Below are 12517 nucleotides of genomic sequence, written 5' to 3' on the forward strand. Positions count from 1 at the left end.
CGAGCGCCACGGCGGGAGGTGAAGGGGCGGGGCAGTGACGTACACGCCCAGGGGGCGGGGCCTGGACGAGCGTGCAACCCCGAGGGAGACAGAGGAGAGTCGAGAGAGAGTGTGAGGCGGGAGGGGGGGAAGAGAAAGAGAGAGACTGAGGGAGAGGTAGAAGGCGGAGGAGAGCTGAGAGAGGGGGGGGAGACAGGAGAAGGAAAGAGAGAGAGACATGGAGCGAGAGACCAGAGGCTCAGGAGAGAAGACCGAAGTGGAGGAGAGACCTGAAAATCCCATCTTATGACGGGCTAATTGGCTAGTATACCAATAAAAGTGCTCTTATATACCAATGCTAGAAATCGAAAGAGTAAAATGGGTGAATTAGACTGCCTCGTATTAAATGAAGATATAGCTATAATAGGTATTACAGAAATTTGGTGGAATGATAATGAATGGAACACAGTAATACCAGGATCCAAATATATAAGAAGGTCAAAATATGTTCTGGTGTGGGAGTAGTACTATATATGAAAGAAGTACGATATGTGAAAGAAAGTACAAAATCAAATGAAGTAAAAATCTTAAATGAACCAAACTGTACCATAAAAACCTTTATAGACAGTAATTTCAAGCTCTAAAATAGTCTTACTAACCACCTCATAAAGATGGTGATTGTGACTGTGAAATGCTCAGAGAGGTTAGAGAGGCTATTCAAATAAAAACCTCAGTAATAATGGGGGGATTCTAACTATCCCCATATTGACTGGATATGCATCACCCCAGGACAAGATGCAGAGATAAATTTTGTTGACATCTTAAATGACTGCTTCTTGGAACAGCTGGTTCTGGAACCTACAAAAGGGGAGGCAATTCTGGATTTTTGTCGTAAGTGGAGCACAGGACCTGGTCCAAGAGGTCAATATAGCTAGACTGGTTGGTAATAGTAACTGTAATATAATTAAAGGAAAAACTATGTAGCACTTTAAAGCCTAACAAGATGGTTTAATAGGTGATGAGATTTCGTGGGCCAGACCCACTTCCTCAGATCATATTCTGGAAGAGAATTGGCATGACCATATATACCAAAGGAATACAATGAAAAAAGCGAACACATCTGATTTGTCAGTTTAATAATGTGTTCACTTTTTTCATTGTATTCCTTTGGTATATATGGTCATGCCAATTCTCTTCCAGAATGTGATCTGAGGAAGTGGGTCTGGCCCACGAAATCTCAACACCTATTAAACCATCTTGTTAGTCTTTAAAGTGCTATATAGTTTTTCCTTTTTTTTAAGCAAGATCAGACTAACACGGCTACCTCTCTATTACTATATAATATAATTAAACATCCATGTGGCAGAGAAAGTACCACAGCAGCCCAACACTGTAGCATTTAATTTCAGAAAGGCGAACTACATAAAAATGAAGTTAAACAGAAATTAAAAGGTACTGCACAGCACTGAAAGTGGAAATCTCTGCAAGCTGCATGAAAACTTGTAAAGACACCATAATAGACGTTCAACTTTGATGTATGCCCCAAATTAAAAAACATAAGAGAACCACCAAAGTGCCACCATGGATAAACACAAGATAAAAGAAGCATCAAGAGACAAAAAAACATCGTTTAGAAAGTGAAAGTTAAATCGTAGTGAGAAAAAGAGAACAGAGCATAAACTCTGGCAAATTAAGAGTAAAAATATATTTAGGAAGGAAAAAAATGAAGAACAGCTAGCCAAAGACTCAGAAAGTAACAGCTATTTTTTAAAGTACATCATAAGCAGGAATCCTGCTAAATAACCAGCGGGCCACTGGATGATCACAGAACCCTAGAAGAACAGGTTTAGAAGAGACATCAGGAGGTCATTTAGTCCACCTTCCTGCTTGAAGAAGGACCAACCCCATGATGCTAAAGGAGAGCTCAAGGACGATAAAGCCATTTCTGAGAAACTAAATGAGTTATTTGCATCAGTCTTCCTGGCTGAGGATGTGAGGGAGATTCCCACACCTCAGCCATTCTTTGTAGGTGACAAATCTGAGGAATTGTCCCAGGCTGAGGTGTCATTAGAGATGGTTGTGGAACAAATAGATAAATTAAACAGTAATAAGCCACTAGAACCAGATGGTATTCACCCAAGGGTTCTGAAGGAACTCAAATGTGAAATTGCAGAACAATTACCTGTACAGGCAGTCCCCGGGTTACGTACAAGATAGGGACTGTAGGTTTGTTCTTAAGTTGAATCTGTATGTAAGTTGGAACTGGCGTCCAGATTCAGCCGCTGCTGAAACTGACCGCCAGTTCTGACTTACATACAGAATCAACTTAAGAACCCCAAGCGTCCCCAAGTCAGCTGCTGCTGAAACTGATCAGCAGCTGATTCCAGGAAGCCCGGAGCAGAGCAACTCTGCCTCGGGCTTCCTGTAGTCAGCGCTGGTCAGTTTCAGCAGAAGCTGACTTGGGGACGCCTGGGGCAGAGCAGCTGGGGTGCTGCTGGGTTGCTCCAGTAGCGCCGCTCCTCGGTGCTACTGGACCAACCCAGCAGCACCCCATCTGCTCTGCCCCAGGCGTCCTGATTCAGCCGCTGCTGAAACTGACCAGCAGCGGCTGAATCAGGACCTGGGGCAGAGCAGCTGGGGTGCTGCCGGGTTGGTCCAGTAGTGCCCAGAGCGGCGCTGCAGGACCAATCGGCAGCGCCCCAGCTGCTCTACCCCAGGGTCCAAAACAAAAGCCTTGTCTGCTGGGGGGGGGGCACACTAGCTGCGCCCCCCCCCCCCAGCAGACCAGGGACACGGGGAGCAGAGCCGCAGCAGCAGCGGGGTGCCGCGCCTCTGAGGCTTTGCTCTGGCAAAACCTCAGAGGCGCGGGGAACCACCACTGCTGCCGCTTCAGTCCCGGTGCCTGTGGTCTGCTGGGGGCGGTCCCCAGCAGACCACAGGCACCCAGACTGAAGCCGCAGCCGCGGGGGGGTCCCGCGCCTCTGAGGCTTTGCCAGAGCAAAGATCACAGGCAAAGACCACAGGCACCCACACTGAAGCGGCAGCAGCGGCGGTTCCCCGCGCTTCTGAGGCTTTGCTCTGGCAAAGCCTCAGAAGCGCGGGAACTCGCCCGGTGCCCCTGGTCTGCTGGAGACGGTCTCCAGAAGACCAGGGGCACCGGAGCAGCTTACGAACGGGGCTTTCTCGCCCCGACCTCCGGGGCGAGAAAGCCCCGTTCGTAAGTGCGGATCCGACATAAGTCGGATCCGCGTAAGTCGGGGACTGCCTGTAGTCTGAAACCTATCATTTAAATCAGTTTCTATATCAAATGAATGGAAGATAGCTATTGTGACGCCAATTTTTAAAAAGGGCTCTGGAGAAGATCCCAGCAATTTACCCAGTAAATCTGACTTCAGTACTGGCTAAACTGGATGAAACTAGAGTAAAGAACAAAATTGTCAGACATATCAATGAGTCTTCTCCAACAAATTATGATGAACATGGTTTTTGAAAAGGAAATCACGTTTGATAAATTTACTTCATTTCTTTCAGGGGGTTGACACGCATGTGGGCACGGGATCCTGTGGATATAGTGTACTTAGATTTTCAGAAAGCCTTTGGAAAGATCCTTCACCAAAGGTTTTTAAGCAAAATAAGCTGTCATGGGGCAAGCGGGAAGATCGTCCCATGGTTTGGTAGTTGGTTAAAAGATAGGAAAGAAAGGGTAGGAATTAATGGTTGGTTTTCAAAATGGAGAGAGGTAAATAGTGGTATCTCCCGGGGGTCCATACTCAGACCAATCCTATTTAACATATTCATAAATGATCTGGAAAAGGGAGTAAACAATGACGTGGCAAAATTTGCAGAAAATAAACTACTTAAGACAGTTAAGTACCAGCCAGCCTGTGAAGAGTTACAAAAGGGTCTCATAAAACTGGATTACTGGGGCACAAAATGGCAGATGAAATTTAATACTGCTAAATGCAAAGCAGTGCACATTGGAAAGTATAATCCCAACTACACATATAAAATGATGGGGTCTAAATTAGTTGTTCCCTCTCAGGAAAGGGATTTTGGGATCTTTGTAGATAGTTCTCTGAAAACTTCCACCCAGTGTGGAGCAGCAGTCAGAAAAGTGAACTGAATGTTTGGAATCATTAAGAAAGGGATAGAGAAGATAGAAAATACTATATTGCCTCTGTATAAATCCATGGTACAGCCACATCTTCACTACTGCATGAATATGTGATGGCCCCATCTCAAAAAAGAAACTCTGAAATTGGAAAAGGTTCAGAAAAAGGGAGCAAAAATTACTGGGGTACTGAACAGCTTCTGTAGGAAGATAAATTAATAAAACTGGGACTATTCATCTTGGAAAAGAGACAACTAAGGGCAGGATACAATACAGGTCTATACAATCATGACTGGTGTACAGCCAGTAGGCGTTATTTACTCCTCATAACACAATGAGGGGTCATCAAATAAATTAATAGGCAACGCTAAACAAACAAAAGGAAGCATTTCTTCACAGAACGGACAGTCAACCAATAGAACTGAGGGATAGCTCAGTGGTTTGAGCTAAACCCAGGGTTGTGACTTCAATCCTTGTGGAGGCCAGTTAGGGATTTGGGGCAAAAATTCATCAGGGGTGGTAGTTGGTCCTGCTGTGAAGGCAGGGGACTGGACTCGATGACCTTTCAAGGTTCCTTCCAGTTCTAGGAGATAGGCAATCTCCATTATTAAAATTATTAAAACTCTTTGCCAGAGGATATTGGGAAGGCCAAGATTAGAACTGGATTAAAAAAAAGACCTAGATAAATTAACGGATAGTAAATCCATCATTAGCTATCAGCCAGGAAGGGCAGGGATCATGTCCCTAGCCTCTCTGCCAGAAGCTGGGAAGGGGTGACAGGGAATGGATCACTTGATTGCTAACTGATCTGTTCACTCCCTCTGGGGCCACTGTTGGAAGACAGGACATTGTGCTAGGTGGACCTTTGGTCTGACCCAGTATAGCCATTCTTATATTCTCATTTTTTCAGTTACAGAAAGTGTTTTACCTTAATTTCTTTTGTAACCATTTCTGAAAATAATAACTAATACTTTATTTTGCTCATAATGCCATCTTTTATTAATAAGCTTGATTTTTTTCTTTTAAACCAGTTCAGTGTTGTGTTGAACTGTTTGGTAATTCCAATTAAAGTAGCAAGTTGTTGAATATTGACCCTTTACAGGAACAATGGACCTTTAACATTTGAACCTTCCACGAAAGGGCTGGATAGCGCAGAATACATGTCTGAAGAAAATTCAGGTCTGGGAGTGTGGTGGGGTCACCCTGCAAGTAGTAACCAAGGCTGGTGGAAGCCAGAGTGTGAATGGGGTTGTCTGGTAGGATGCTGGGGTCAAAGCTGCTGGACCAGGGTTGCAGCTATACACAGACATGGAACCTGCATGCTTTTAGACTGTTTGCATGCACCCAAACAGGCAAGGAACAATAACAGCAAAACACTTAGGCTATGTCTACGCTGGCAGGTTCTTGCGCAAGAACATCTTGCACATGGGTTCTTGTGCAAGAACTCTTGCGCAAGAACATGTCCATGCTGCCATGTGCTTTTGTGCAAGAACATCCGTGGCAGTGTGGATGCCCTCTTGAGCAAGAATGCTCTGATGGCCATTTTCTCCATAGGGCTTTCTTGCGCAAGAAGCCCCTGTCGTGCGTCCACACTGCCCTCTTGCGCAAGAGAGCTTACACTTGTTAGAAAAGAGCGTAGCTCTTGCACAAGAATCCCTCTCTTACCACGCTTTACTGTAAATCTTCTTGCACAAGAGCGGGTGGGCAGTGTGGCTGCTCTGCAGAAGAACAGCCATTCTTGCGCAAGAACCCGCCAGTGTAGACATAGACTAAGAGTTACCCAAAGTTTCACGGCAGGCAGTGACAACCCCTCCCTGGTCTGGATTGCATCCTAGAATATGACAGACTGTCTTTACTATACATATGAGTGCTGCTCTTAGCAGAAAGGGTCTAAAATCCTGACTCGAAGCATTGGACATTACTGCAATAAAAATTATAATCCTGTTCCAACCTGGTTCTGACCCACTACATATGCTATCTTACACTTCCTATGAACATGTATCATTCTAATCCACTTCTTCCCCTTCTAGCTTACCCCACCTAACAATGAAGCCTGTCCTGCTCAGGGCACACCATCTGGAAACACTGAAGCTTAGACTTCCCCAGATGTGACCTGTCCCATAAGGTATGGCCCAAATCCAACTTATGCCTAAAAATGGAGTGAATTTGACCCCAGTGCAGTCCTTACCCCATCTTCTTCCCCTCTTTCTTTTCTTCTGTCAGTATCATGCCCACTCTCCTCCCTTTTTGCCCACATGCCACAGAATCGCATTTATACTGGTGCTTCTGCTAGATATTAATGCTTCCACAGCAGCAATGGCCCTCCCACTCTTACATGGAGACATCCTTTCTTACACTGGCATTCTCTGCGACAGCCCAACATCCTAGAGAACACAACGGGAACTTACAGATCCTTCTGAACTCTAACGCAGAGAGAAATGTAACTAAGTCTTACATCATCCAAGAGCTTCCCTTCCACTCGCAGCTCCCAGGATGCAATGCTGCCATCAGAGTCATCAGCATCTGACTTTGCAGGGTTGAAGGTGTTGGAGATGTAAAGCCTCAATTTCCGTTTTTGCTGTTAAATAAACAAAAATAGAAAATTACAGGCAAAGGGCATATTCGGGGCATGTGGCAACCCTGGATACAGATGTATCTAAGTATTTATATGACTTCCTATCACTGTAGACTCTGAGTGCTCAGTGGAATTGCACCAGCTTATTTCAGGTCTACATTTGTTCCTGGGTATATAACAGGGATGTAAGCAACTAGATGAGTAGTCTACTATTCTACTAGTCGTTTCTTTCCCCCATTGCCACCTCTATTAGAGGGGAGAAGCAGGAGCCAATGCTGGGGGGGAGGGGGGAGAGGGAGAGAAGGAGGCAAAGGCGCAGAGGGGAACTGGGCGCAAGCCAAAACTCAGCTGTCCCAGCTTATGCCTGATCCCAGAGCCTGAACCTCTGCTGCCCAGCTCTTACTACATTTAAAAAGCAGAGCTGCAGCAGGGTTAGCTCCTGGGCTGGAAGCTAACCCTGCCGTGGCTCTGCAGTTTCCCCCCTTATCAACTAATCAAGTAAGCAATGGAAATTCCATCAACTACTTGATTAGTCAATTAAACACAATTTAACATCCTTAGTATATAACAAAACTTACGGAAATGCTGGGCCTCAAAATTCCGCTCATAAACCAAGGAAGAAAGAAGGGTACTGTGCACACCACCCAGCAGTGGAAACTATGCCCTTCTGTTTTTACAGACTTTTTGAAAACTATTTATTGTAAAAAGATTAACACAGAAGCATTAAAACAATCACATTTTGCCTCTCAGTTCCAGACTCTGTTGTTGAGTATACAAAGGGTATGTCTAGACTACATCCCTCTGTCGCTAGAGGGATGCAAATTAGACATACCAAAATTGCTAATGAAGTGGGGATTTAAATATCCCACACTTCATTAGAATAAAAATGGTCGCCGCTTTTTGCTGCCGCGGCACTTTGCCAACAACAAGCAGCAGTCTAGATGGGGATCGGTCAACAAGGAAAGCCTTTTCCAACCGATCCTGTAAACCTCGTTCCATGAGGCACATAAGGGATCAGTCGGAAAAGGCTTTCCTTGTAGACCGACCCCCGTCTAGACTGCCGCTTGTTGTTGGCAAAGTGCTGCGGCAGCAAAAAGCAGCGACCGTTTTTATTCTAATGAAGTGTGGGATATTTAAATCCCCACTTCATTAGCAATTATGGTATGTCTAATTTACATCCCTCTGGCGACAGAGGGATGTAGTCTAGACATACCCAAAGGCAAAGCTCTTGCCATATTAATGTCCTTCATGGATGACTCAATCCAGATTTTTATATTGCGGGGGTGGCCAAACTGTGGCTCACAAGCCACATGCAACCCACAGCTAAAGCATGGCACATGTAACCCCCTACACTAGAGCACCCCTCCCCCCACCAATTCTCCACCTACAGACTTTGTGGAGGAATTCAGGTCTTCTGCCAGAGACAACTAGAATCTGCTGAGAGAGAGGAGGCCCAAATTAAAGGTTTTTCCCAAAAAAAACTTTAGTCACACCTTTACTCTTACCCTCTATGGGTCTTCCTGCAACTCCCAGAGATTTGCTGTAGCTTCTCACCATGGTCTCAGCTCAGAATTTGCCAGATGCAGCTGCTTCCATATAGGGAGGGGGCCCAGTGGTACCATGTGATGGAAAGTGGCTAGCAAATTCTGGCAAAAATCTGGGGGAGCTTATGAACCCATAAGCTCCCTGCATGGTCTCTGGCTCTGCCCATCAGGAAGGGGTGGTCTCAGGGAACGCCAGCCAGGGTTCAGGGCTACAGCAAGAGTGGTGTTGAAACTCCAAGAACCCTAGCTTCCCATAGGGCTGAAGCCCTGAGCCCCTCCATGCACCTCCTGTTGGGCTGAAGACCTGAGACCCTCTCTCTATAACCTCACTACTCTGCTCCAAGCCCTGAGATGCATGCCTTGGCTCTTGAACTTTTGAAGACTGTTGTATGTGGCACAGAGGCTCAGTAAGTTTGGATACCTCTGTTATACTGGCACACATTTTTGAAGTATCTGAACTTGAAACTAGATGCACTAGCAGTTCCACCCCACTCACCATATTTCCCTATCCTGCATAGCTTTACTTGTATGGTCTACCCACACACTACTCTATCTCCTGCACAAGCTGCTGCCAGTCCAAATGGCCCGTATATCACATGCACTCCAGGATCCCCATCACATTCCTCTACTCCCAGCACAGCTATTTCCCCCATCTCTCCAGTGCTTGGATCACTCATAATATTCTTTTGGCTACCAGTGTGGTATACTCCTAGGTATGAAACACACAAGCTGCTTTAGTAAACTATCAGACCTTACAATAGTAAAAGAGACAAGCTGAAGAAGAGCTCTGTGTAGCTCACAAGCTTGTTTCTGTCACTAGTGGCTGTTCCAGTAAAAGATATTAGCTCACCCACCTAGTCTCTGTAATAACTACAGAGTACTCTGTAGCTACAATTACTCTGCATACAGACTTTATAATCTCCATAAATATCATACATTCTGGTCTCATGCTCATCTGAAGAAGTGGGTTTTGCCCAGGAAAGTTCATGATGCTATCTATATTACTATATTATTAGTCTCTGAGATGCCACGGGGCTACTCTTTGTTTTTTAAAGTTATAGACTAACACAGCTACCCCTCTGATACCTTATTGGATGACTCACAAACCCACATCACTGTTTGACCTGCCCCACACTCAATAATTCTTCCTGCAAGGCTCATTAACTATTCCAACTTATCATGACTCAAACTGACCTTCTTATTTGACTTCTTAAACCCTCTCCACTTACTTGATTACCATGGATAACATCAGCATCTTCCCAGTTACCCTGACTTGCAACCTGGAGGCTTTCTTCAACTCCTTCCTCTCATTTTCAGGCTGTATCCAAATACGTCTGTTTCTTCTTCCTTCCTCAATGTAACAAAAATTTGACCCTTCATCTCCAATGACATGGTCCAAAGAGCCACTTGTTTATGCCCTGCTGTTTCTCTCTCTTTGCTGCTAGTTTTTCCACTCTGATGTCTAGGATATCTAAATTGCCCACTCGAGTCCATTCAAAATAAGACAGGTACAATTATCTTTCATCACCATCAACTAGACTACATGCCACCTCTTTTTGTAACCCTCTTTTGGTCCCCCCTTGCCTAGCACATCAATTTTAAGCTTTTCATACTTCTCTCATGTTCTTGCACAAGTCAGCTGCACCTTACCTATCAGAACTTGTATCTTATTGTGCCACAAGGAAAAATTGTAGAACAATTATGAATAACAACTCTAAATGAAGCCTACCTACGGATTTCCTGGTGTGTCCTGTATTCTATGCATTTTGCTTTTAGATCATAAAATCTTCAGGTCTAACATGGTGCACTCAAATAATCTGTTTATGTTGCAGAAAAATAACTATGACTGGCTCATGTTAGCTCACTCCAGCTTTTGGGGCTCAAGCTGGAGAGCCATAAAACTTCAATGTAAAGATTTAGGCTAAGGCTGGAGTTCAGGCTCTGAGACCCTCACTACTCATGGGTTGCCAGAACCTGTACTCCAACCCAAGTTCACTGCTACACTGCAATTTCATAGCCTCACAGCCCAAGCTTCACATGAGCCTAAGTCAGCTAACAGAGGTTGGTTTTTACAGCAGTGTAGACACACCCAAAAGCTGCTTCCCTGGGCCAGGACAGTCTATCTGTATGCATGTGTGCTACACAAATAATAACTAATAAGTGGTGGACTCAAAGATACCTGGAGAAACAAGCAGACTGTGTAACTCACATCTGCAAGCTGTTCTTCAAACCAGCTGTTCATATAGAGGATATTACAAACTAGCCATGGTCTCAGAAAAGACCATCACCTCAGTAAAGCAGTGAGCAGAGCTCTCCCAACTCCAGTGCAACAAGAATCAGAAGGGGAGCAGTGTTAGTCTGAATCTGAAAAAACAATGAGAAGTCCTGTGGCACCTTAAAGACTAACAGATTTATTGGAGCAAAAGCTTTTGTGGGAAAAGACCCACTTCATCAGATGCGTTCCACTACATGCATCTGACGAAGTGGGTCTTTGCCCACAAAAGCTTATGCTCCAATAAATTTGTTAGTCTATAAGGTGCCACGGGACTTATTGTTAATGCAACAAGAAAGACCCACAAATTCTGATTAGTCAATGCAGACTAATGGACTTTGTCAAATTCTAAAACATGCTAAAGGACTTCACCACTCCATTAATAGGTCATGAAATTGAGGATCTGAAGAATCATTACCCTCATACTCAAACCTTGACTATCACCATGGTTATATCTACACTGCACATTTATTTTGGAATAAGCTATTCTGGAAGAGATTTTCCAGAATAACTTATTTCGAAATAGGGCATCTACACACAAAAATGCACATCGAAATAACACTTAGCTATTTCGAAATAGAGCATCCACAGTGACTGGACACTGAATCGCATTTAAGGCAACCTAGAACCAGTTAAGGTAGGGCATAAGGTCAGTAGTTACTTCGTGTGGCTGCTGCTTGAGGCTTAAAGGGACCCCCAAGACAGCCATTTCTCAGGTTTTTCTGCTTGCTTGCCTACCTCTCTGAGGGATAGCAATGCATTTCCACTCTATGCTCTGGTTGCCCTGCTTCTGGACACCATAGCACTCTCTGCTATGGAGCCAGAGCTGCCTCCAGGCAGTCTTCAGCTATTGCAGCTAGTGCTGCAAGTCACACAGCAGTTTCAGCATGATGCCTCCAATGCTCTGCAGGAACCCAAACCCAGCTCTTCTGGAAAACCCTCCTTGGATATCTGTGGGCATGGCTCATGCAGCTGGATCCCGCCTGTCCTCCCCTGGACACCGTGCCCCACCACCTCTGGAGTCTGGACACCAGTGCAGACTGGTGGGACCGGATTGTCATGGAGCAGCAAAGGCTCCAGAACTTCAGAATGAGGAAGGACACTTTCACGGAGCTCTGAGAGTGGCTCGCCCCTGCCCTCAGATGACAGGACACTCATATGAGACCTGCCATCCCCCTCCAAAAGCATGTCACCATCGCCCTCTGGAAGCTCTTTGCACCAGATAGCTACCAATCTGTGGGGAACCAGTTCGGCATGAGGAGATCAACCATTGGGGCCCTGGTCATGCAGATCTGGCATTCTCGGGCTATTGTCCCAGGAGGGTGGTGGAATAAAGGAATGGGCTTCCCTAGAGAAAGGGGGGCTGAGGGTGGTGCAAGTCCTTTTCCTGGGAAGCTATTTTCAGTTCCGCCCTCCCAAAACCCTGCCAGAGGATGGGGTAATTGGGGGTGTTGCTCCTGGTGAGTGGGAAGAGGAACTTACTCACCTTGTGCAGTAACGAGAGTTCTTCAAGATGTGTGTCCCCGTGGGTGCTCCACTGTAGGTGTCAGGCTGGTTCTGGTGCCACAGATCCGAGATTTGCCAGCAGCAGTCTAGCCGGACTGCGCATGCGTGCCAACCCTTGCACCGTTCGCGCCCTTTCTGCTGCGTGGTCCGGCTCCCGCCAGTTCCTCCTAAGCGGAGAATATCTGAAAGACTTATAAGGAGAGACTCAAAAGAGGGGAGGAGGGCGGGTCATGGAGCACCCACGGGGACACACTTCTCAAAAAACTCTCGTTACTGCACAAGGTGAGTAACTTCCTCTTCTTCTTCGAGTAGTGTCCCCGTGGGTAGGTGACTTTACAACAGTAACCTGACTCTTGGTGGTGGGATTCAGAGCTATAAATGTCCCACTGTAGAAAGTATTGTGGAGACAACTGCAGAATCTTGCAGTATGATGTTCGTGATGGCATAGTGCCTTGCAGAGGTAAAGCTGGATGACCATGTAGCGGCCCGACTGATGTCTTGCAGGGAAACCCCCTCCGGAAAGCAGTAGA

At 45.6% G+C, this 12517-nt stretch overlaps 1 protein-coding gene across 20 annotated transcripts in view; it reads right to left on the reverse strand.

The window, feature by feature from the left end:
- Positions 1-12517, reverse strand: part of SMARCD3 (SWI/SNF related BAF chromatin remodeling complex subunit D3) — a 290614-nt gene that overhangs the window by 84534 nt on the left and 193563 nt on the right. For all 20 annotated transcript variants that reach the window (XM_075917551.1, XM_075917539.1, XM_075917552.1 and 17 more), the window contains one exon: positions 6546-6668. In XM_075917551.1, coding sequence (XP_075773666.1) covers positions 6546-6668 — 123 coding nt within the window. The remainder of the gene's footprint in view (positions 1-6545; positions 6669-12517) is intronic.

The sequence above is a fragment of the Pelodiscus sinensis genome, unplaced genomic scaffold, assembly GCF_049634645.1.
Source record: "Pelodiscus sinensis isolate JC-2024 unplaced genomic scaffold, ASM4963464v1 ctg63, whole genome shotgun sequence".
Taxonomy (NCBI): domain Eukaryota; kingdom Metazoa; phylum Chordata; order Testudines; family Trionychidae; genus Pelodiscus; species Pelodiscus sinensis.